This window comes from Ixodes scapularis, unplaced genomic scaffold (assembly GCF_016920785.2).
Source record: "Ixodes scapularis isolate PalLabHiFi unplaced genomic scaffold, ASM1692078v2 PGA_scaffold6__148_contigs__length_123643588, whole genome shotgun sequence".
Taxonomy (NCBI): domain Eukaryota; kingdom Metazoa; phylum Arthropoda; class Arachnida; order Ixodida; family Ixodidae; genus Ixodes; species Ixodes scapularis.
The window spans coordinates 76,797,796-76,823,961 of NW_024609881.1; the positions used below are offsets into that span (position 1 = coordinate 76,797,796).

The 26,166-nt window shown below is 46.8% G+C and overlaps 1 protein-coding gene across 1 annotated transcript in view; it reads right to left on the minus strand.

Annotated features, from left to right (window-relative positions):
- Positions 1-456: 456 nt before the first annotated feature.
- LOC120839839 (hydroxyacid oxidase 1) overlaps positions 457-26,166 on the minus strand; it is a 53,701-nt gene continuing 27,991 nt past the window's right edge. The window contains exons 3-7 of the mRNA XM_040210204.1: positions 18,290-18,545; positions 12,445-12,605; positions 11,028-11,119; positions 4,934-5,092; positions 457-555 (exon numbers count right to left, since the gene is read on the minus strand). Of these exons, the coding sequence (XP_040066138.1) occupies positions 457-555; positions 4,934-5,092; positions 11,028-11,119; positions 12,445-12,605; positions 18,290-18,545 (767 nt within the window). The remainder of the gene's footprint in view (positions 556-4,933; positions 5,093-11,027; positions 11,120-12,444; positions 12,606-18,289; positions 18,546-26,166) is intronic.

Here is a 26,166-nt window from a genome sequence, read left to right on the forward strand (position 1 = left end):
AAGTACAGAGCGTACTATCTAATTTTATGCAATCAAACTTGGTGAAGGGCGCTTTCCAGTTTTTCCTATTTTTTATGTTATAAAAAAGTAACTGAAAAGTAACGTCGTTACTTTTTAAAAGTAACTCTAACTGTAACGAGTTACTCTTTTGTTGCAGTAACTGTAACGGTAACTTCACTACTTTTTTCGGAAAGTAACTGTAACTGTAACGAATTACTTTTTAAAAGTAACTTACCCAAGACTGCACTTTTCCCCTCTCATTTTTTTTTATAGTGCCTATTCATCTACGGTCGGTGCTCGCGTTGTGTAGTGGTGGACAACATTCAAGAGGAAATTGGAGCAATGAGCAGACGTCTTGCCAGAAGACGACATCAAGTTCTGCGTGGTATACGGCAGGCAGCAATCAAAGTTCAACGTTTTATGCATTGTAGTCTTGTCACTTATTGCCTTAACCTGTTAGAGAGGTGTTCTAAGAAAACAATTACCCATTAGTGCAAGATCTCGGTCCACCTCTTGCCTCAGTATCGACAGCATTTGCCTCACTCCGGCTTCACCCTAAAAACGTAAAGAAGGCTCGTTATAGACACACATGTGTGGTCCGGAATCAGAGCCGGATTAAGGCATTCCGGGGCCCTGGGCTAGGACACTTCAGGGGCCCTAATGATGATGATGATGGCGACAATGATGATGATAATGATGTCTGGTTAGGGCAATAAACCTGGGAAATACTGCAGTTTCTCTTATTCTTTAATAAATAAAAAGCCGCCTCAAAATGCAAAAAAAAACAAAAAAAAAAAGATTATCATTCCCGTCTGGTTTCAACTAGGGAGCACTCCGGCAAGACCACCGCGGAGGTGGCATGCAGCTTTCTTGCCTTCCCCAGTTGCGTAGAAGCCCGCACTTTCAAAGTGTAAGTGCTGCTCAAGAACACGTGTTTGCGCGCACGAGACACGAGCCCGAGTAGGGTGAAGGGGGAGCTGTTTATAAAATTTCCCTCCCTGACAAGACAAAGAGCTAAAAAAACCCAGATTGTGGAGCCCCTCGCGTGTTTTCTTTGTTTGCTCGAACCCGCTTTCAAAAGAAAGCGGACAAGCACCCTACGGGGCCGGTCACCCACCCAAAGGGCCGGCTTTGTACAGGGATAGGAGCGTGTTACGCGAAATGCGCGTTTAGCCTCGCTGACATCTCCATTATCTGTGTATACTCCTCTTCTCGAACGCTGCGGCAAAGCAACATCGCTTTCCGAAATATTTTTAGGTTTCGTTTTTGTTTTGTTTTTTGTACAAGCTTTCGTCATGGGAGCCCCCAGAGAGACGGGGGCCCTGGGCTGCAGCCCCCTTAGCCCGTCCCTTAATCCGGCCCTGTCCGGAATAAATTGCCGCTATTGTCCGCATCTCTCGTGTAGCGATTTTGTTATCAGACAACCGCAGGCATATGAAGAGGTTCTTCCTCGCTTAAGTTCAAGACGGTAGCTATACTAAAAACAAAAGCAATGTAAAGATTATGATCGTACGCGTGTTGAAGAGTTGCGAGACGAGCTGCTGTGGGAACCGCCACGAATGGCATCACTCATAATCTAGGGTTGATGTCGTTGGTGTCTCTGTAAACCCCAGTCACAATCCACAAGCATCATACAAAACACATGGTGTTCCCGGTGGACGTGGTGAAAAAGATATGTGCTAACACACTTCAAGCATCATCGAAGCACAGTTGCTATACTTACGTGTTTGCTTTGAACATGTATGCATGCAGTGTTTTGCATAATACATTCACTTACTAAGAAACTCAAGGCAGCAAAGTTTTAACAAATATAAAGTGGTTGGGGAAATATGGAAAGGTTTGATGCTGCCTAGATTACCTCATGTTAATGGTTATACTATGCATGAGGTCGGACATTCAAGCAGGATAGGAAAGTCGTTGAAGAACGTGCGCAGACTGGAACTGGGAGCATTTCGGAACACACCAAATAAGGAGGTACCGGGGGACATGACCTGGCCGTCTCGTGAGAAGAGAGGGGCAATTACTAAATTTAAAATTGAACAAAGTTTAAGATAAATGGAGGATACGCTGAAGGCTTGTAAGATAAACGAGCAATTAGACCGAAGTAGTTTAAACAAAAAACGAACGAAGTGAACCCGATGTCTTTTCTTAAAATACCTCTGCTTCTTTTGCAAGCGTTCTGGTAACGGCAGAACGTCAAGCTCAGATTGGCTGTGATGGAAGTATAGTGGGTAGATTTCAAAGCAAGCCTGCCTTGTGTTTTACCCAATATCCTTCACATCAAGCATGATCGGCGTTCTGATGTTACTGCAACCCCTGCAAAGTAGCAGACGAACTTGCGCTCCTCATAATCACAAAAGTGTGTTAAAGTATTCATCGAGAAGGTCTAAAGAAGCGTTATAATAAAATAAAACTGATGGGGCGAGATATTTGCGAAAAATTGAATTTATAAAAACAATTTTGATGGTATAGTTGTGTTTATAGGCCAGGTAACGCCAGCTACCTCCCGATACAGGGGCTGATACACGGCATATCCAGTACCAGATTGTCGAAACAGAAACCGGAACTGAACCGTTATTATAGCCGAACCGGAACGTAACCTTGCCGCCAATTTCGAACTGAACCAGAACTCAACCGGAAAACATATAACGGTAACCGGTCCGAAGCAGTACATGGTACTTTTGTAACAAAATGAATGTTCGTGAAATAAAAATTGTCAGCAGTAATTCTATGCTGTGATCAAATTGGCATACACCGAATGCAATGCATGAGATATTTTGGGTTTTCCTGGCGCTTTTTTATTGACACTATGATTAATCCCGTGGTCCCGTGACGTAGTCAAGTCACTCAAAGTCGACTTATAGTGACAACGTCACTTGGTTTATTAGTGTTATTGTTGACGCCGTAACGTCGAATGGCATCACGACTTACCACGAGTCACGTGGCACCGTGACTTACTCAATTGACATGAGCCCGAGTTGAGTGTTCGTGTTCATCAAAATCAGCATCGTCAAACATTCGAATAATAGCTAGTGTTCAATCAAAGATGAGATAAACCGAACTCTGACAATGTCTAAAGCTCAACCCATGCTTTATCCTTTTCCAACCCAACCGCATGAGTTGTGATATGCGTATAATTATGCGCATATAACACGCATAAATCAGAAACTTTATCTGCTGCATTTCGTAACAGTAATTGGAAAAAGTCATTGGTTTTTTTGTCAAATGATTAAACGCAGCTGCAAGAAAAAAGCATTACATTTTTGCGCCATTTCGCATGGAGGGAAAATATAGTAGGGAAAATCCTAAACGCGCCAGTCACCCTCGCTTTCTCCATTAACCGAGCTATCAGCCGTGAATATCTTTTCGCACTCATAACACTGACTCTGCATACTTAATATTATGGTTCTGAAATGCCATGCTGCACTCCCTGACGGAGCTTCGTTTCGCCGATCACCAGTGAGCGTAGTGCATTCGACCTTTTTTTCAATATCATTTTCGCCGAGGCTCCCCCTCCCCGCCCCCTTGGTGGCTCCGAGTGTAAATGTCAGACGGATCCCGAGTTGGAGGGTCCAAACCCCGGCCAAGATGCCCGCTTTGTAACCGGGGGCCCGTTGCGGAGAAGTCATCGTGTAACCGAGATTTTGATTGCATTACCGTCTAGGGAAGGTTGAAATTCATCCTCAGTTTTCCGCTAATGTGTACGAGAGGTTGCACGTTTCCTTACCAGTAACCCTCTTTCCCCTTCCCCCTCCCTTCCACCTTCGTTTTATATGGCTCCCTCTCCCGTTTCTTCTCGCCCCACTTCGCCTGTTGAACGGACACAGCCGCACGTTCGTCTGTTCTTTGCATACCTCGTTCTTTTGTTTAGCTCGCAGAAGCGCGCAGGTGCTTTTGTTCCACCCCGACTTTAACCAATGACGGCCAGCGCTTGCCAGTCTTAATTTTGCGTATTCTTGAACATGCATTACGTTGTCATTTGATTGGCGTGCCCCTCCTGGCCTTCTAACGCGCCAGGAACGCTTTTCGGAACACTTGCTGTCCATATAGTCACAGGAGAGTACGAGAACCGAGGCAGGGTCTATTCTCGCGGCTCTGTCTTTCTGATCCCCTCGTCGGCGTTCTTATCGGATAACTCCGCAATGTACCCTGCTGCGGAGAGCTAATAAGATGCTCGGAATATAATCGGGCCCACCGTTTCTTGAGCAGTCGGTGAGCATACACGCAGGGACTTCTAAGCAATCCCCGAGCGGCCCTTGCAAACTCCATCTGGATAGCATGGCCGTAGTGTTAGATTTTGCTTAAGTTAAGAAGAAGGACGAGCACGGAGGGCGATCAGACACGGTATAGCGTCAGCGTCCATCCGGAATTCGTGTCATTTTATGACGGAACACGCGTAACAGCAGAATGACACCTTGGACAGCGCCGTCTAGTCTCTTGTAGGTTACCTGACCATCAGCCATCTTTAAAAAGTCCTCACCATCGCCTGTCCGTCCTTGCTTAAGCACATACTCTGAGCATGTGTTCGACACGAGTGTCATCTCATGTCCAAGCAACGGCGATCACCAATGCTGCTTGGTGGACTCTTGAAAAGGGTCTGTTTCAGCACTGCCTTGTGAGAGGTGGCGTTCTCATTGGTATGCAACAGGCAGCCGGTGAGACAGACTTCAATAGTATCATTTTGACGTCGGGGACCTCTGGCCTTCATTAACGAAAACATGAAGGTTTTCAAACCACCGGCGACATACCTAATACGTCCCGGCAAATCTCAGCTAGGACCTTGTCAATAGACCGGAAAATTGGTTCAGTTTTTATGCTTGAACTCGTGTCTTATTCCGATCACCTTTTCGTTCATTTCTCGCTCTTTGATCACACGGCTTCTGTGGGATCTTTTTCTGACAGTGTTGCTGATGCAATATGGAGGATGTCTTACGTTGTACGCCAGTCCCCAGATGGTGGGACGTCCAACGAACACAGCCTTGGCTCCGAGTGCCAGCGCCTTGATCACATCCGCGCCCTGACGGACGCCGCCGTCGATGTAAACTTCGACGCGTCCGCGGACTGCCCTCACGACCTCTGGGAGGACCTCGATCTGCAAACAGGTCGGAACACAAAATTTCTCTGGAAAACTTTGCTTACCTTTATTATTAATTTGAAGGCAAAATTGAAAGCTGGAATTAATTGTAGTTTTTCTTATTTGCTATAGACGCTTTCAGGCAGCTGTGCATTGGCACCGCCGTAATCGACCCTCAATTGTTGTTTTTTTCCTGCCATTCCGATCACTTCACTTCATTGTTGCCGCAACAAAACAGGTTATCGCCACTTTAAGTGCTACTCTTCCCTTCTCCCCAGCATAGGCCCTTGTGGAGGCTTGTCAACGCCCGCGTCAGTGGCTCGGAATCTCGGTAAGACAAGATACGGTCGACTTTGGCGGCTCAATCTGGCGCGTGAGGGATTGTTAAATTTTTTTCGAAAATATATTTTTTAAGTATTTGGGATAGGAGCACTAATGATGTTTTGTAGGTAGCCTGTACGGCCAGGAAGCATTATATAAGGTTAATCCTGAAGATACTTCCATTAATTTCCTAAGATTTGTTAATTCACTTTTCACTTAGTGAAATTACACACATGGCTCCAATTAGAAACTTGCTGCGCGTCATTGAAAACACCTAAATCTGTAAATATGGGAGGTTTTTGATGCACGTGGGAAGCGAGGCGGGCACCCAAATTCTCACTCGTGCTTTGAGCAACAGGCACAAGGAAGGCTAGTGCTAGGAACAGGACTGAGTTCTGCTATACGGGGTTGGATAGTGCTTAGCCGCGCACCATGCCGGGCGCGGGTGAAACGACTGAAAAGTTCGATGCTTGTCGCGGAGGTCCACTGCCTGCTGGGATTTATTTTATAGTGCATTTATTCAGTGATTTGGTTCACAGCTTTTTTGCATTTCTTACGTGGGCTTTAATAATACCTTTCAGGTTTTAATCTGGAGGCGTTTGAATGTAGGACATGCACACTTGATCAACTGGAATCTCCAAATTCTCGCTCATCAGTCGGCTTTACAGAAGACATCTTAAGCCCGCATGAGCTGTTCTTGCGCAATAAGTGCGCTCTCCTGAGATAACGAAAGCAAATCCAGCACCTTGGACACTGTTTTGGCAAACGCTCGAAAGAGTATGTAAGACTCTCAAGTGCTCATTTCTTGGACAAGCCGCTTTCTTCCGGTCGCTTCCTACCTGCTTGCTGAATGCGCCATCCAGCATCCTAGTGAATATCAGTGTGAAAACGCGGATAATAATCTTAGTACCCGTGTTTTGGCACCGCTAGCCTTGTGCCTGTTGCGCGAGTGGTGAGAAGTTGGCGCAAACCATCGCTTCCCACGAAGACGCTCAGCAAGCGTCTAACGTTAGGTATATTTTTAGTAATTATAGAACTGACTTTTTATTACCCGTCATATTGTGAGGATTAGCCCCCTATGTTATGTCCCCATGGCTGTATGATGCACCCGCACAAACCGCAATAGTGTACCAATCAAGGAGAGTTTTAAAAAAAAAATCTGCTCGAATTAAAAATCAAACACCCCCGTATTGAAATTCTAGATGGTACCAGTATCAGGGATTTTCTGTCCGTCGCATGTAGTCTTTATGACATCACAATCACGCGACACCATGGCGTCAAGTAAAATGATTACGCTGAGTGACACTGTGAGATTGCGTGACTTTTTTATGGTTATATTTTATGTAGTTTATCTTTATTGTTTTCCTTTTATGCTCCTCCTTTCATTTATATATATTTTCTCTCTATTTCTCGTTATGATGTAGCCGGTGTCATTTAAAGAATACCAACATCTCCATAATAAAGAACTTATCTCTCTCTTTCTCTCCATCACTCGCCGCGACAAAACGCTAAATAATACGACGTTCCAGCCGCAGGCTGAAACTAGTGGGTGTATTACGTTGTGAGCTCTCACGATTAACCCCTGGTCCTCAGTAAGGTCAATGCCCACTCCGCAGTCTTTTCTTTGCGCGGCTACGGCCGGGTCCGTCCATTGACTGTTTTTTTTTTTTTTTTTTTTTTTTAAATTGGGGGGGGGGGGGGGCGGTAAACGAGAGACAACAACAACGCAGTGAGTCCGTTTTTCACGTGTTTATTGAATCAAACGCCAACACGCTTTGCTCTTAGACAGGAAAAGACTGGGCGCCGGCTCAGTGGCCAGCATCACCCCGTTGGTTTCCCCCGCTGCCACAATAGACAGATTCAGTTTGAGTCTGAGGCCCACGGAAAGTCTGAGGCCCACGAAGAAAAACTGAGCTCCATAGAGCCAGGGCCTCCGCCAACGAGAGCTCCCGACCCCTTTTCGGGGCCGGCTTATGTAGCCTAGGAGATATGGACCCGCCCGGGGAGACCGGTAGCAGTCGCGTCCACTATCGCTCTCAAGGGTGCGCAGGCGGCACATTCACCCTACGTGGGCAACGGAGAGCCGGCCCCTTCGGGCAATTCGGACTTGGTTCCCTGTATCCGGAGGCCGCCGCCATTGGTGACGACAACTCCCACGGCCTGCTCGAAGCTAGACTTAGATAGGGCTATAGGGAACCTCATGGTTTCCACACTCCCCCCTTCTCAAGGCTAAGGTAGGCCAAAAAAATAAAATGACCTACCGGCTCTCAAAAACAGAATTTAAAAAAAACGCTAGAGCGAAAAGAGCATGCCGCAAAGAAAAATATAAAGAAAAAAATCAGCGCGGTACATGCTCAAAAAGCACTAGCTCGCTGCTTGGAAGTGAACCCCGGGTTGCCGTCGAACTCTACAACTCACGCTTCTTGGCCGGCTTACCGAGAGCAGCGTTGAACGGTCCATGTAGTGGCCGAGCTTGGGCAGGAAGGACGGCCTGGTCACTCCACGATGAAATGTTACCGGAATTAACCGCGGAAAAGACGACGGCTGGGCATCTCCTCTTGGGGACCATGCGACACGGGCACGGTCACTGGGTCCGTGACGGGATGCGAGCTACTTGTTGTTGGCACGGGTCCACAGCTTGGGTCCGCGACTGAATGCCACGTGTTGCTGGCCTGGAGACGAGTCCAGTCAGCGGGAGGGCGGCTGCCGCCATCTTGGTCATCATCCGAGGAGCCGGATCTTCTGGAGACCGGATTCGGAAGGGGGACTGGCAGGCCTGTGACGATGACGCTCCCTGGCTTCGATTTCACCTCGATGTGCAACAATGACTCAGGAACCGCCGGGCACTGAAATGCAGCCTGCGCTCTGTCCCCTCTCCGGTATCTTTCCCCAAGAGGAAGCTTCGGAAATTCCGAGCAAGGTGAAGCCGACCAACTGAGGACGCCCGACCGATCTCTGGGTGCGCAAGGCCCCAGAGATAAAAAGAGGCAGAGACAAATATGTCTTTTCTGCTGTAAGCCACGTGGATCGCACTGGCTCGGCTTGCGGAGTTATTGTGAAAATAGTTACACGACTCCGCTTAGTGTGAACACGGATGTCCACATACCAAGCTGACTCCCGTCACCCCGGACAATGGACTTGTTGGTGACTGTTCGACGAGGCAAAGTTCTGTGTAGCTGCCTTTGCTAACGATTCCTAATCGCTTCGATTTGCGTTCGCAATGAAATGTCAAATGCACCACCCTGTCCTTTCTTGTGATATTAAAACGATGCAGGCTGCAGTCGGGCAGGCTCGCCAAAATTGTTATTTTCCAAACATGTTACCTTTTACCTTAGGCTAAAGCACAAATGCCTGTCACTTCGAAATGTCTTAGAGCCGTGTGCTGCTCTGGCCAACGCGAGCCAAAGAGAGCACTGAATGCACCTCCCAGTTGCACAGGACAGCCACCTTGAAATGCAAAGTTCGTAGAGGCCAAGCGCCGAAGCACGAGATTATCTGCATCAGCAAGAACAGAAACCGATCCTAAATAAAAAAGCCCCGTGCCAGCAGCAATACAGGACTGTTCGCGGCACACACCTCGGCAACAACACGATGTTGCTCGACACGGCGGGTACGCTGTCCGGCTGCCAAAGTCCGTCTGCAACAATGCAAGTTGCTTTGCGACGTTAGTGGCGAGCGTACCGCCCGGCGGACGCACCCGCCAGACTCTACAGAGTCCGTGAAAGTATTTACAACTATTCACATATAGTTGTAAATACATTCGTTTTGTTGAGCATCAAAAACTCATCGGTGCTACGATCGATTCCCAACGAACACTTCGAGTGCCGTGGCTCACAATATCGCCAAGCGACCGCATGGCGGTCACTTTAATTGGACACGCAATTAAGGCGCGGTTTCTACGACGTACACGGGACGCTGTTCAACCTGTTGCACTGCCCGGTCGCACGATTGAACTGCTCCCGGACCCCGCGGCGCCTTCACAATTACCGTCGCATTTATGGGGGTCGCAACTCAATAGGTGGCCCTTAAAAGTTCCTAACGTTATTGTTGCATGCTATGCTCACTGACGTTTGGCCAGAGTTGATCGCGGGTAAACTGAACATACTAAAATCTAGTTGCCGAAAACCATGCTCATGCCAGTCCTCTGTCCCTTGATAGCGGGAAGGAAAGACGGATAGAAAGGGAAATCATTTTGACTCTCAGTTTTCCTGGAGGTACTTTGTTCCGGGGCTCGCTTGGTCAACCTGATGGCTACCGGTCTGTCGACGCGGCGACGAAGGGCTTCATCGGCGGTCTCCGCACCCTCACTAGGCTGGGACCGGTGTTCAGCGCAATCACTCGCACTGCGTATTCTACCAGTGGAGGATTCAGGCACAGCGCATTTTTTCGCTCCGAGATACGCTTTTAGTTTGTGCGCTGACGGGGTGTCCACTCTAAGTGGGCCCCGCGAGCCGTCTTGAAGGCAAACAGCTGCACTTGCTTCTTGCTGTGTCACCGTACTTTGTTAAAAAACGGTGTTGACTCCGAAAAGCGCAGGTGAGCTCTCCCCAGCGAAGCAGGCTGGCGTCGTACCGAAGGAATGCCTCGGACGTATTCCGGCCGTTGAGTTACCTCCGTTTGGGAGGGCGTTCGGCCGAGACACTTATTCATTGTGTCTTTGCACGGCTGACGCGGCCACTAAGCCGTTTAGTAGCATCGGGTGTCGGGCATTCGCCTCTCCCTTAGTAGACATGTTTGATCCTTGGCCAGAAATTGACCTAGTTCGCTGTCTTAGCGAACGGAAATGGACGATGTGGTCTTTTGCAGTTCATGAACAGCCGCACGTTGGGGCGCCAAATGTGGGACTTCTCAACTTTTACCCCCAAAGTCCTCATTGAAGCAAATACCCACTCCGTAGTCCGCTCTTCGCGAGGCTACGGCCTGGCTCGTCCATTGACTGCCTTTCTGGGGCACCGGTGAACGAGAGACAACACCAAAAACGTGAGTCCGTTTTCCACGTATTTATTGACTCAAATGCCAACACGCTTTGTTCTTAGACAGGAAAAGTCTGCGCGCTGGCTCAATTGCCAGTATCACCCGGTCGGTTTCCCGCGCTTCCACAATAAACAGATTCATGGGAAGTCGGAGGCCCACAAAGAAAAATAACCAAGCCCCGTAGAGCCAGGGCTTCCTCCGACGAGAGCCACAGGCCCCCCTTCGGGGTGGGCTTATGTAGCCTCGGAGATTTGGACAGACCCGGGGAGGCCGGGAGCAGTCGCGTACACTGTCGCTCTGGATTGTGCGCCGGCGGCACTTTCACCCTACGTGAATTCGGCCTCGGTTCCCTGTATCCGGGAGGCAGCCGCCATTAGTGACGACGACTCCCATGGCCTGCTCGAAGCTATACCTAGATAGAGATATAGGTAACCCTATGGTTCCCACAACCTTTACAAACATGAGCACAACACTGCGCGTCTAGCTCCTTGCAATAAACGACAAGAGCAGCCTCATTACTTTTCGTTCAGCCCTCGTACGTAGGAGACACGATATTTCTTCTTCCCGATCACCGATGATCATTTACAAATTTTAAAGCATTTCCTTTAGTGGAATCGAGTTATAATTATAAGGTAATAGTTTGCCAGATGTAGCGTACGGTTGCTGCTTGTCCGTCCAACTGGCGACCACCGTGGTTTGACACGAGGATCGCTGAAACGCCACGACTGATAGCTTCCTCTGCGTCTTCCGCTGTGAAGAATAAGAAAAATACATCAATACACTGAAATTTACGAATACAAGCCATGCATATACATATAGATGAAAGCTAGAACAGCAGCAGAGGCTTTATTAAACAAGTGATTTTGCAAGACTTCCCGAAACGTATGTAAGGTAAAGCTTCTCCTTCTAACGTTTTGCTAAACAAACATGTTTATAAATTTATTATGTTTATTGTTAATTACGAACACCTTGGTGGATTTTATTACCAATGTAGCACAGTTTTCTGGTTCTAAATGTGGTTTCTCCTGTCATTTCTTCAAGCCCTGTATGCCCAAAAGAACGTTAAGGTATAACCTTAGATTTTCCTTCAGACAGAGCCTGGCATTCTTTGCCCAGAGTAGGTAAACAGACGCCAGGCTTCACCTGGAGTCTGGGAAGGTATATCGCCTTTTGGGCACTTGTTTGGCGCTTTTTACATTGCACGGTGAACAGGACAAACGTGACAAAAAAGCCAAAGAAACGTACTTCGGAACTTACTGAAGCTTCCGAGAAGAACCTTATTAGGTCAAACCTATCAGGTTCTTCAAATTCGACACAAGTTTGAAAAGCCCTAGAATTTATAAACTTGCGTCAAGTTCGGCGTTTCTCTGGCTTGCTGCTTTTGTTGCCATATTTGTATTTAGAGAAGCAATGGGTACAATATTTACAGTTCCATTATTTTATGCATCATACTCTGCCCCCGCAATTTTCGCGAGCGTATTGTTTAAGCGGGAGGCTGCCCTCACTCCTAACTGGCGCTTTCTGTGTTTAGTGTCCAGGCGGGACCATCTACATCAAGTTAACAACGACGGTGCAATATTCATTAAAATATTATATGTTTTAAAAGTATACAGATTGCCTCCTGCTTTTTCTTTTTTTTTTTTCTATCATCTAAGCTTCAATACACAATACACAGCATTATTCTTCTGTGGCTATATAAGAAACATCTTAGCTCGCTACGCTAAACGCAGGCGTGCATCCCATCACTCTATCCAGTCATGAGATTCATTCGAATGCCGGTCAGTTCGTAACCTGCTTTACAAGATCGCAGCAGATCGAGCAGATCGTCATTCGCTATGGAATGATTTCGAACCTTATCGTAAGGATTAATAAAAGAAATGTGGATATCGAAGTTTATCATTTCTGTCTTACTTCATATTGCAGATTCCAGAAACTTCTATAGCCTTAACGTTCCAATAATTTCGCAATTTATATAATGACAAGGCACCATTACTTTCTGTTGACGCCAAACCCGAAAAATGCAACAGCGTTACAAATTAACACGACAGGTGTAAGGACACAATGCAAGTGCGCACCATTAGTGATTCCTTTGAGCACCAAAGGTAGACTGGTGATGCTCTTCAACCAGGTGATGTCATCCCAAGACTGCGAAGGGTCGATGACGGACACCATCGCTTTTACGGACACCGTTGATTTCACTTCGGCGAATTCCGAGCTTCCTTCCAGGTTCCCATATCTGCGTTTAAAGCGCGCTGTAGAAACGTTCCGCGTTTGTCGACGACGTTTTCATAACGAGACCCTGAGTGCGAGCTGACGTTTTTTCAAGGAATAAACGGCCTTCGGTCCGAATTCGTCAACATCAATGTCATAATGAATAATATCAACCCAAAAGTAATTTTATTTAATTATTTATTTATTTTATTTGACACTACTAGCAGTCCTCACAACAGGGACCATGATAGGGGTGAGCAACAAAAGTTAGCATAAAAAGACACGCAGAACATGGTGTACATTATGGCATTACTAGCGTAGTCTACGGTTATATATCAAGTACAATAAACACACTCACAAAAAAAATACGCCAAGCCCTCTGAGCAACTGATTTAGAGACATGAATTTTACAAAAACTTCTCCAGATATCTTATAAATTCATAAATGGTGTTGGCTGCAACAGTGCTTTCTGGCAGCGCATTGAAGTCCTTTATTGTTCGGGGGAAATGTGAATTTTAAAACAATTTTTTGCGTAACGACATTCTTCAAGTGTTCTGGTGTGTCTATCTGACGTAATTCTAGAGGTATGGGGTCGTATCAGTCTAACTTTGTCTAGCAGAAGTATCCCTTTTAAAATCATGTAAAGCATTTTCAAGTGCTTGTTCCTCCTTCTCTCTTCCAGAAGATTGATTCTTGCCCTGAAATACAGTTCCACGGGTGAATCTAGCCTCCTATACTTAAAAAAAAAAACAAAAAAAAAACGTAACGCCCACTTTCTAATCCTCTCTAATTGTAATACTAACTTCTTTGTGCACGGGTCCCACACTTCACTGGCATAATCTGAACTGGGCCGTATCAGCAATTTAAAAGTAAACAGTTTAGCTTCCGGACTGGCCATTTTTAACGTCCTTCTTAATGACCAAAGTTTACCTACAGCTTTCTTATTCATATTATATACGTGCTTGTCCCATCGTAGATCGCTGGGTATGCTTACTCCTGAGTGTTTATTCGCTTACTCCAGACAAAGGCTTTCCGTTTAAGTGGTACTTATGCACCACAGGAGTTTTGTTATGTGTCATTGACATGCAAACGTCTTTTCCAGGTTTAAAGACATCTGCCAGCTTTCACACCACTCGCTAATGTTTTTGCAAACAACCGTTCAACTCGATGATGTCGCTGTCATCGTTCATATAATTATACAAAATGCAATCATCAGCGAAGAATTTTCCTTTTAAAGTAATGTCATGAAGTACGTCTTTGATAAGTATTAAAACAACAAGAGTCCGAGTACAGATCCCCGCGGGACTCCTCAGTAGACGTCTTGTAGCATTGAATCATGCCCATCAATACTAACGAACTATTTTCTAAAAGTCAAGGACGCTTCACTTCACCACAAAAGTTTGGAATTTTTCGGCAAAGGCTCTAGCCTAAAGAGCAGCTTATTATGGTTCACCTTGTCGAAGGCCTTTTGGAAGCCTAAAAATATAATGTGACCTGGCCTCTATTATCAAAAGTCAAAATTAAAATCATGAATTAGTGTCGTTAATTGTGTAGTGCAAGATAAACCTTTTCGAAACCCATGTTGTTTGATATCAAGTACATGACAAGTATCTAAAAGCGCTCTTTTATGCTTTGAACTGACGTGCTCTAACAATTTACAACAGGTAGATGTCCGGTAGGGCATAATTATGAGTAAAAAAAAAACACTGACAAAATATTCATTAAAACACGTAGCGATTTTTTGTCAATAACTCTATTTCTTACTATCACCTTAGTAACTCCTTTTTTCCTTGATGGTAGTTGTCGCCAAAACCTCCAAGATGAATATATTATTAAGTTTTGCATCTTATCATTAAATAAGAATTTCGATCCCTCTATTTTGCTTTGTCCCGTACTTAGCATCAGTATTTCAGCCTGTAGGAGCCCATCTCTTTTCCCTCGCGCTTTCGTTCTACACCTGGTTAAACGTCTTTTGTGATGAATTATGTCCCTTTTATTCCAAGGACTATTAGGATTCCGCTTCTTTACTCGCATTGGAACAAACTTATGAATGCACTCTAGTACAATCCTTTTAGAATTAAGCCACAGCTCGTCCACTTTAATTAAGGGGTTTCTAACGTGGTCATCAGATGTATCGTACTTAAAGCCTAGTTGATCAATAAATGACTCATCATCAGTTTTCTTAAAACTTCTATATATCAAGATTTTTCCGCTTTCTTAAGTGGAGCCTCCAACGATAATTCGAAGTGTACCTTACTGTGATCTGAAATTCCCGGTTGAATCTTGAAATCCCTTCTGTGACTTGAGAGGATCTCACTGACAAATATAAAATCTATTAGGGATTGTGACTCCCCTTGCTTTTCTCGTGCTCCAGAAATATTAGTCATACAAAAAAACTAAGCCCAAAAAATACAATAACGCATCGGAACTCCACTCGAAACCTAAGGTGGAAACCTATACTATATGCTCCTCTTTTTCAAATAGTACTCTACAAACACATCAAAACGAGCCATCCGGTATATAAGCACATTTGAATTCTTACCAGTGGTGATAGTTTAGATTGAATAGAAGGGTAAAATGTGCATGAACCTCCAAACAGACGAGTCGGACAATTAAGCTGCATTGATGACACCAAATGGCAATTCAAGTACCCATGAACTATACTAAAAAAAAGGACGTCATGACCAGCCCATATTTTTTTCTTTTTTTTTTCACAAGCTTTGCAGCGAAAATTCATTTAGTGTGTATTCAGGGTAGCAAAATATTCTATCAAAATAGATACCGTACACAACGTGAATAAGTCCTTTCTTTTCTGCATATAAAAGTATGGAAGGACAAGATATACTCGGGTCGACTAAATGCTAAACATTTAACACACGTTGACTTCCCAAAAGGCAAAAAAAAACATATTTATCATATACAATCGTGGCCAACTGCACCTCCTTGTTCGTCCTTAAAATTACTCTGAAAATACCTTAATTTTTGCTTATGCCAGAAAATCCTCGTTGCATAGAGACAAGATTATGACCTTGAGCATGAGCCGTTCTACCCGCCACCTCTATGGACCATAAGCTAAGTGAGCTCGGTCAAACATGTCAGAAGGGGGAGGGGGGGGGGGAGGAAGTGACAACCTTCAATGCAGAAGCGAATCACCTGTATAAGAAAACTACGCTGTGATTCAGCGAATAACAAGTCTTCTTGACGACAGACGCCACCACCAGCGCAAGTTCATGGGACGACAATGTGCACTATATTTTCCTAGCACGGAAGCTTGAGAAAACTGATTCCAAACAAGCTGCACGAGTCTGGAAGCTGGGCACAATCAGTGGCTGACTTTTGGAGCTATGAAGCCGCTGTCATTACCTCGTAAACAGTACGCTGGCATATATGCCCTAGCATTCTGTTTCCAAACCCGTACATATTAACCTCACTCCGGCCTCCTGTCGTCTGTGTCCTAGTATTATTCTTGGAAAGCGTCACTGACAGGTGTGTTTACCGCGTCTAAAAAAGTGGTACCTCGATTTCCGCCTGTTGACGTCGCAGAACTGTCATGTTTTCACAGTCCTCGATCCTGGCGGTGACACAGCTGTGGTGGTATATGTGGTACACACCTGTCCTACTGCGGGTTGATCTCCAGCTTGAAAGTCCACAGAAGCTTATTCAGCCAGGATTTGGTACACCATGACGACAGCGACACTCTCGTTGGCTATTGCTTTTTTGCCAGGACTTCTACGCCTAACAGCCTGAACCGCGACATCCGATCCGACAGCGTGACACTCCGGCGGCAGTGACGCCATTTGTTACCACTTTAGGAGCACTTTCGATTCATGGGCGAATAGAACGCTGAACACAGCTGCCGGTAACGCGTTCCAGCTACCGTGTATATGTACTAGTAGCGCACCGCTGCTCGTTACACCTGGACCAGGAGCTCCAGAAACCAGTCACCTTGGTCTCAATCGAGACTTTCAGAATAGGCCTCAAGGTTCTTGGTCCTCTAAGAATCTTATGGTAACGCACTGGGCGTGCGCAGATGTTGTGGGTACCCGCAGTGCAGCACCCCAAACTGATTGCGGGACCGCTTGGGCGCCCTATGCTAACGCTCTCTAATTTTTAATCAGACCAATTTCCAGGAGGGAGCCACCAAATAAGATATGCTCTTTAGAGCGAAAAGTTAGCCGGCTTGGTGCAATTGTTACCAGTTTTCTGACGCTTTATCTGGCATCACAAACTAAAATTTCTTCCTCCAAAAATATTAAGGCAGTCCGTGATCGAGCTTTCTAACACTCTATCTAAAACTAAAAAAGTCGCATTTTCGAACTGTTACTATAACCAAGTGCGCTTGCCCTGTACTACGCACCAAACTGGCGGCGCCCAAAAGAACATTGGGGAATCGAAGCCGATACTTTAAGCACCGTTTATTTACTATACTAGCTATAGGTGGGTATTGTATAGCGCCATGTAAACGCCGCTGCATGATGCATGTTAAACATTCCAGGTTAGTTTCCTACGCTCCCTGGCCCAGAAAGTCATCCCGCCACCCTAAAAATCACAACATGCAATTTAAGGGTGATGAACTTATGGCGTTTCCGACTGCTCTCGTGAGCGCGTCGGGTATGGACCAACAGAGTCGGGAAAGCTAACTAAAATATTTTACTCTGAAAGGAACCAGAGTTCGGGCATGGGCCAGTCAGCCGGAACTCGCAGTGTGGTCTCTTTTCCGTCAGACCGGTCGTTCTTCTATATCCTCGCGCAGCGCTGCCTCCTGCTCGGGCCCGCCATCGTCCTTCTCTACCTTTTTGAAGCATGCTGACACTTTAAAGAATGGTGTCTTGGTAGGCTCTGTTGGTCCTTCACAAACGCACCGCCACAAATTCATAACCGTCTGGGCATCCGTATATCCTGAAATATTCGATGTTTAGGGCACTCTTAATAAATACAAATTCACAAGGTTAAATGCCTTATTTCAAAATACATCCGCGCCTTTAACACGACATTCTACATTGCAGCGCCAACTATACCCTATGCAAAGATAAGGGATTAGAGTCACTCAATCCCCTCCGACTTGCGTACCGTATATATGCCTAATGCCATCTTTATGACTCCCTTCTAAAAAAATTGCCGTACGCTCTGACAATAAAGATCTTTTTAAAAGATTTTCCAGTTGGCTGGAAGTGACTTAAAACCCATAAATAACTTTAAGTGCACCTTGCGATGCATACTGTGAAATATACTCAATTTGTTTAACTTTCGAACGTTATCTATTGCCGATGAACATGGCCTTGCCTTCTCTTCTCATTTTCAAATCTCAACCTTGAATATTCGAATCGTCTTGATGTTCGTTACGTCACATTATTTCTTTATTATTCAATGGGAGTTAGTGATTGTTCAAGGAATAGAGAAGTATGTGACTCCATGCGACTTATTATTCGAATAATAGATTATACCAATGAGTAACAGTGTAATTGTGTAGTGTGTGTTGTTTGGAGAGTGGGAAGTTAATCAGCCGCAATAGGCGCCTGGTCTCTTCGCTGGAGATGAGAAATTTGCCCACTGCAGTACAATAGCCTGGTACGATGATCATTCAGATTGAAGAAGGCAGAGGTACAGATAAATCCCAGAATCCGAGTGTTCCGCAGCGCGAGCATTCACTCTACCGATAAGTAAAAAATGAATACAAATCATCAATAAAGTTCCTCAGGTTCGACGCACCTGTTTCCGTCCTGCAGACGGTAAGGCCTCTTTATTAGGCCGATTTGCTTTCCAAACACGGGACAATCCGCGGTGACCACCAGTGCTCGGTAGCCAGATCGTTCGGCCCGTCTCACCAGGCTCCTCGTGAGGTCTCGGTCAACGGCGAACTGTACTTGGAGCCAAAAGAGGCCGCCTGGCACTTCCCTCTTCACAACCTCCATAGAAGTGCTGCTGTAGATGCTCAGTACCATTAGGGTCCTTTCTGCGTGGGCCGCTGTAAAGTAAAAAAATATCGACTTTCCTTCTACTCCCTTTCACTTTCAAGAGACACTGGAGTGAAAAAAAAAAAGTTTTTGGTTTGATTTCATATTTTCTTTTACATGTTTTTACTACAAATTCCTTAGTGCAATATTTACGTTGCTATACGCAATTTAGTGGTGGTAACCGTGATCTATCCCTCCCCCTCTCCTCCGGTGCTCACAAAACTAAGCACAGTTTCTCGGATTTCATTCGATTTCATACAACCAACATTGCACACGTGTGCAATGTTGGTTGTAAAATTGTCTCTCCGTGCCGTAATAGCATTTTGATAAACAGTACTTTAATTTTTGAGAAACAAGCAATCTAGATCAGGTCAATATTGTTTTCAAAAATTATCCCAAGATTGTATTTCCACTTCAGTTTGAAACGATAGCGAACATGGCTACCGGCACATGAGGAGTGATCAACGCTACTAAAACACTCCGTTGGGAAACTCACCCTTAAAACCGGGGCCGCTCACCACCACTGAGACAAAACTAAATACGATGACAGCGCCACCCTTTAGCGACTAGTCAAAGTATGAAAGTTCATTTATATTGCTGCTGCGAAATGGCTTTGCGAGATGGCGCCACCGGCCCTTGCGCGGCTGGACCTCAGCAGTTACGTGTACACGTGCACCTTCCAAAGTGGCCGCTGCGGGAGAAATGGCGTCGTTGCGATTGCCATTAGTTAGGTTATCGAGTACGTATCGAAGCTCATAAAAAATATAAAGCGCGCCAAAAACAAGGACGAAAAAGAGAGGACACTTAAGACAGGCGAGCGCTTACTCGCAACTGAAGTTTTATTAAAACTTGGGAAAACACGAAGATAGTTCCTTTCCCCAGCTGCACATGCCTCATTCAATTACACCCCCCCCCCCCTTTACCGGTCCTAATCTACAAAACGAAGGAACCCCTTTTGTTACCACCCCCCCCCCCCCCCCGCCCCCTTAACTTGCCCGTGGCACTTTCGCAGATAAGAATGATTCCTCAGCATCTGTCAAAGCAAGTGACGGGTGTCATCTGCAGCCATCATCCAAAGTTTTGATGATAAAAGCCTCTAAAACCTCCCTCGCTCTCTGCCTCTCAAATCGTCCCAAAATATTTGTGTTTTTAAAAACAGGAGCACATTTACACCTGCTGCAGTGGACTGCTAAGTGGCCAAGAGGAGTGTTACGGAGAGAGTTGCAGTGCCTCCCTCAGTCTATCACTAAATAAAACGTCCAGTCCGGCCAGCATAGGCATTACCACAAGTCGGAGTCGTGTACTGCATTCCGCTGTCTTGTGGTAAGGCCTATGTCGGCCAGACTAGACGTTGTATTGATGATAGACTGAGGGAGAACTGCAACTCTCTCCGTAATACTTCGTCTGGTCATTTAGCAGTTAACTGCAGCAGATGTGAATGTGCTCCTGTTTTTAAAAACAGTAATATTTTAGGACGATTTAAGAAGCAGAGAGTGAGGGAGGTTTTAGAGGGCTTTTATTATCAAACCTTTTGGTGATGGCTGCATAAATCACCCATCACTTGCTTTGACAAATGCTGAGGAACCACTCTTATCTGCCACAGTGCAACGCGATCTTTAAAAAGGGGGGGGCGGGGGGGGGGGGGGTGAACAAAAGGGGCTCTTTCGTTTTGCAGATTAGAACCGGTAAGGGCGGGGGAGGAGGGTAATTGAATGACGCATGTGCAGCGGGTGAAAGAAGCTATCCTCGTGTTTTCCCAAGTTTTGATAAAACTTCAGTTGCGAGTAAGCGCTCGTCTGTCTGTCCTCTCTTTTTCGTCCTTGTTTTTTGCGCGCTTTATATTTTATCATAAACTGCTACCAACTAGCCCAACTTTCAACCCTGCTGCAGATCGAAGCCACTGTTTAACACCAGGCTCTATGGCAGTTTCCTAACTGATTTGTACTAGTAACGATGGGAGTGATCGACGAGAGCAGCTCGTCCAGCTCGTCTATGTTAATGTGGGCCAGTCATTCTGAGTTCACCTCGGTGTTTAGACGAAGATCTTGCCAACCGATGTAGTTTGCTGCAAGCAACCGTTTAAGTACATGGGAGGAGTTGTTGGCGCTGTGCAGGTGCTTGGGTTCGTAGCGTCGGTATAGCGGGACTGACGTAAGCTCAGCGTCCCACTTTTTTATTTTATTTATTCGTACTGTAGGCCATTTCAGGCCCAAGCAGGGTGGGACAACAAGAAAGGAAAAACATAACTAAACAGAGTAAACCAACAAATCTGGTACACTGGAGGTCACCAAAAAAGAAAGAAAGAAGAGAAAAAAAGACACAAGTTCAAAGAATGTACAGACAACGCAACAATGGGGCCACTGATAGCGTCTTGCAATAAGCGCAATAGAGAACATAAAAAATAAGGTAAGAACGCTAGTGACACGTTATATCTTAAAATCATGAATACAACATTACAGAATATAACAAAAAGACCATGCGAGCGCGTTAGAAATGCAAAGAACATGCATCAACAAAATTTTTCTACGGTCGTACATGCAACAATCTCGTCAGGTAAAAGATTCAATTCATCTACAGTTCTGGAAAAGAGAGAAAGTCAGGTCAATACATTGTGTCTCAAAATATCGGCCAGGCTCTTCACATCGGGCGCAAAAATCGCTTTCTTAACCTATCGCGGCACGCTTTTGTGCAGCGTTTCCCACAGGTGGTGCATTTTTTCGTTGCCACCAGTTAGCGACGCGACCCCTTGCACCATCTGTTGTCTCCCGTGCCAAAGGGCGCCCTATGGTTTTAAATCCGGTGGCTTAGCTGCGTTTTCATAAAAGTTAAGACTTTCTCTTTGTTTATTTTTCCCCAGGTAAGTTCTCTCTTAGCAAATTTTATAGAAAAAATGCACCACTTGTGGTCAATGCTGCAGAAAATTGTAGCGCGATGGGTTAAGAAACCGATTTTCATGGTCGATTCGAAGAGCCTGGCCGCTATTTGACACACCCTGTATGTTGCTTGACATGACTTGATCTGTCCTTTTCGCGTATTGATGCCGAATACAGATATTGGTTCCCGTAAAAGCGGCAACCCTGCTTTGTAAACTGCGCGACCGTTGTGATTGCAACCGTGGTTTTAATAACGAAATGTTACCTACACAGGAACGAATTTGCGAGCACTTTGGTTGGAGGCAATGGGGCGTTCAGATCGCATCAAGTTTGTCCAGCTTCGTTCCCGTCATTTTGCTTCGAACAGAAAGTACCTCGTAGTTTCGCAACGCACCTGGCCTGCCAATACGAATATTTTAGGTCGCGTTTTAGTTGTGCGTCATGACGCTCACCTACCTTTGCTCGCGGATGCCATGCGAAAAAAAAAATATCAAAAATAGAAAAGCTGGAAAAGCTGCAGGTTCTTTTGTTGTTTTTTTATCGCAAAAATAAACTAGGCACCGCCAAACGCTCATTCTCCGCCCAAAGGTAGCGCTAGAGGTCACAACCAGATGCCTAAGTTTAAGCCCGATCCGATACCTTATTCAAAAGTTATTAGTGATTTCCTGAAAATTTCAATGGCAAAATGGCGGCCGACGGAGTTTTCGAATACATGGGGCTCTATGGCACCAGAAACCGCAAACGGGCAAAAGTGGGCTCCATTTTCCTATTGAAATTTTCAGAAAAACATTTATAACTTTTATTGGATCGGGCTGATACTTTGGCATCTGATTATGACCTCTAGCTAGAGCTACCTTCAGGCGGAGAATGAGCGTTCGGCGATGCTAGTTTATTTTTGCGGTAAAAAAAACTGTAAATTTTCTTTTGTGACATCCTGTACATTATCATTTCGTTGATTTTTTTTTTTTTTTTTTTTAGTCTTCTCGGTCGTTTTTACCGCACTTCGACAGACGCTGACAGTCGCTTGTACCGGAGTGTGGCTCGTGCATGATGGAACGCTAGAACACGCTTTCATGGTGGCGTCTTGCAAGCGCTGCAGACGTTTTTAGACAGGAGCGGAAAGCGGAGAGCAAGTTCGTCTGCTTCTTTTGCAGGGGTTGTAGTGACGTCAGAAAAACGCCGAGCTGTGATTGGCTCTGATTGAAGGATGGTCAATAGACCTCGAAGCAAGCTGCATTAAGGTCTACCCACAATCCTCCAATCAGAGCCAATCAGAGTCCAGTGTTCTGACGTCACCCCTGGAAAAGAAACTTGCGCTCTCGATAGCAGAAGGACGAAGGCGAATACGGAGGCCGACACGCAGCTTCCATATCCGCGTCTGGGCTTGGCAGACGACGATAGACGATGTTGTGGAATAGCAGTTGATGCCGGAGGTAGCTTCGCGTCTGCTCGCACGACCAGCAGGCGGCGGCAGACTTCCGGACTATTCCATACTAGATGCACCGGATGTCGGTAAAATGGAAACACTAAAGGCTTCCGAGCATATTCGGTCGAGCAGCCAAGCCAATCCAGTGGTTATGGGAGGGGCCACGGATCTGAGACCGGGGCTTAGAATGGACCGCGACCTCCACCTAAATTGCACCAAGCGTAGATATTGCACCAAAAAATATGTTGCATTAAAACTTGGGTTTGGGCTAGTTGGTTCATTACTGAATAAAAGGTTGATAAGCGCGAACACACGAGGACTTCACTCTCAACTGAGTTCAGAGTGAAGCGCCTGTCCTGTCGTCCGTTTCTTTATTGTCTTCGTTTGTTCGCGCTTTTTAACCTTCAACAAAAAATAATGTTGGTGCAAAAAAAGAAAGCCTTTTTAATGAGATTTGTTTTTCTTCACTCCAGTGTTCCGTTAAGCCCGACCGCTTTCCTCACTACGAAGCGACGGAGCAAATCAAGCAACGCCAAAATGTGCATCGTCACGTCGCTCGCCGTCTTCGTGCATTTTCTGTCCCAGTTTAAGCCATTCACGCGGAGAAAAAGAGCTTGAAATCGAGGCGCATTCAAGGTGCGTGGTTGGTTTAGTCAGTGATATACTCTATAGGTATACAACGCGCGAAGAAGACAAGCCTAATGACCATGCACCTATGACGCTGATTGGTCAACTCCGTGGGATCGCAGCGCTGGCTGCGGTCGGATCTCATGTAGAACAAAATATACAGGTACGCACGCACAACAAATACTCGATTGTATTTGCAATTTATACGAAACGTGTGACCAGGCATGAAAGCAGTAATCTTGAAGACGCCGCATCACGAAATGTATGCCTATTTCAATGAAGCGTCGCGTGAATAAGTTTGGTCTTCCAGGAAACAAACTCTCACGATTATCTATGTGTGTTGTTGTTGTTGAAAAACTTTATTGAGTTGAAAGATTTAGGAAAGGGAAGGGGAGAAAGGGGAAGAAAAAGGAGAGAGTGGTTGTGTGCCCCTATTCCGGGGCTCCAAGTGCGGAGTGAACTCGGAGTGCTCGGGCCACGAGCAGCCTCTGCTCGCTAGCCGTCGCGTACTTGAGTCCCGCTTCCCACTCCTCGAGTTTGGGCTCCTCGACTGGAGCCAGTCCTGGGAGGTTCTTGCATGCCCAGACAACGTGATAAACGCCCACCCAGGGCTCACCACAGAAGGGACAGTCCGCCGTGGCGTACCGCTCTGGGTACCACAGATGTAGCTGGATCGGTGTGACGAACGTGTCCGTCTGAAGTCGTCTCCACGTGAACTCTTCTTCTTTGCTGAGACCTTTGGCCGGCCCAGGATATTCTGCCCTATGTGTTCGTAGAGCCTTTAAGGCCTCACTGTAAGTGAGCGCACTGTCCAGATCCCTCTGGGGCAGAACCGAGTCCCGGTATAACGCACCTCGGGCCGCAGCATTCGCCGCCTCGTTTCCGACTTGCCCCATATGGCCGGGGGTCCAGATCAGATGTACTCCCTCTACTGCGGTTTTGCGGAGGAGCCTTAGAGCTGGTTGACCCACGACCCCTCGCGCAAAGTTTTGACAAGCTCTTTGTGAATCCGAAATTATCGTCGCACGAGGATTGCAAACCACCGCCAATGCTATGGCCGCCTCCTCCACTTGTTCAACCGTCTGCGCTCGTATGGAGGCGACGCGTCTGATCTGCCCTTGCGCAGTGGCCACCGCTATTGCAGCCACCCCCAGCACCGGACCGGCCCCATCCACGTACAGGGTTCCCTCTCTGCTGTCCCAGGAACGCGCTAGGGCCACCGCTCGCGCTTGTCTCCGTTCCGCATTCCTATCCGGGTGCATGTTGCGGGGGATTCTACTGATCGTGAATCTCTGCCGGGTCTCAGCCGGCAGCTCTTCCCCCGCGTCTCCGGGCCCGTGAGAACCGCCGGGTACTGCCATTCCCAGTTTGTCCAGAAGCCAAGCTCCATTCACTGTGGAAGAGAGTCGCTTCAGCTGTGACACTAGTTGAGCTTCATGAAGTTCTTCTATGGTGTTATGCACCCCAAGTTTAAGCAGTTTCTCGGTCGCCGTACGCTCCGGTAGCCCCAGCGCGGTTTTGTACGCTCTCCTTATCAGTACGTTTAGCTTTTGCATCTCCGCCTTGTTCAAGTTCAGGTACGGAGTGCCGTACGTCAGTCTGGCAATAATGAAGGCCTGGACCAACTGTATTGCCTCTTTCTCCTTTATACCGTGTCTACGGTTCCTAATTCGCCTCATCATACCGCACACCTGCGTGGTCATGGCGTCCAGTCTGTCGATAGTCGACTTGTTCCCCCTCCCCTGTTGTAGAAGCTGGCCCAGAATCCGAACCTCCGCTGGTTTTGGGACCCGGACCCCATCTATCACCACGTCAATGTGATCGACTAGCTTATCGCGAGGGTTTCGGAAGACAAGAAGCTCAGATTTCTCCGGGGCGCACTTAAGCCCGCATCTCATAACGTACTCTCCGACGATATCCGCCGCCGCCTGAAGCTTCTTTCTATTTCCGCGTCACTGCCCTCCCTGCACCACAGGGTGATGTCATCCGCGTAGATGGCATGCTCCACGTTCGGAACCGCCCTCAGCGCTTCTGGTAGACCCCGCAGCGCAAGGTTGAACAGCAACGGGGAAAGTACTGCCCCTTGCGGCGTACCCCTGGAACCCAGTCTGTATGTCCCAGATTGCATACTTCCCAACGTCAACGTGGCTGTCCTGTCCGTCAAGAAACTGCGGACATAGTCGAAGGTTCTTCTCCCGCAGTTAACTGTGCTGAGACCCCTAAGTATGCTTTCGTGCGAAACATTATCAAACGCGCCTTTCAAGTCTAAAGCTAGAAGGCATCTCGTTTGGCCGCTCCTCGGATTCTCCAGTATATCCTGTGGCGTTCGCCTTCCGCCGTCCGCCGCAGGCGATCAACCAGACGACTCGTTCTTCGGGGTCAAACAGGGTTTATTACCATGACTCTGGTCCAGACTCGGGGCAACCACTGCACTCGGCCACACGGGCCATCCCTTTTCTACCCTGTCGGCGCCGGGTGCCGCCCCCCCGCTAGTCGCCGGTTTGGCCGCCGTGTGGCGGGCCGAGCGCCCCACACCTCCCCCCCCTTTTAGAGGTCGAGGTCTAAGATGGCCTCCTCGTGGGCCGGGTCGCGGAGCAGATCCGGGCGGACTTGGCGGAGGATCCGGATGGCTTCCGCGACCTCCAACGGGCGGGGGGCTGCCGGAGGTGCAGCAGGAGGTGGCGCGGCTCGGCGAGCCCAGTCCGC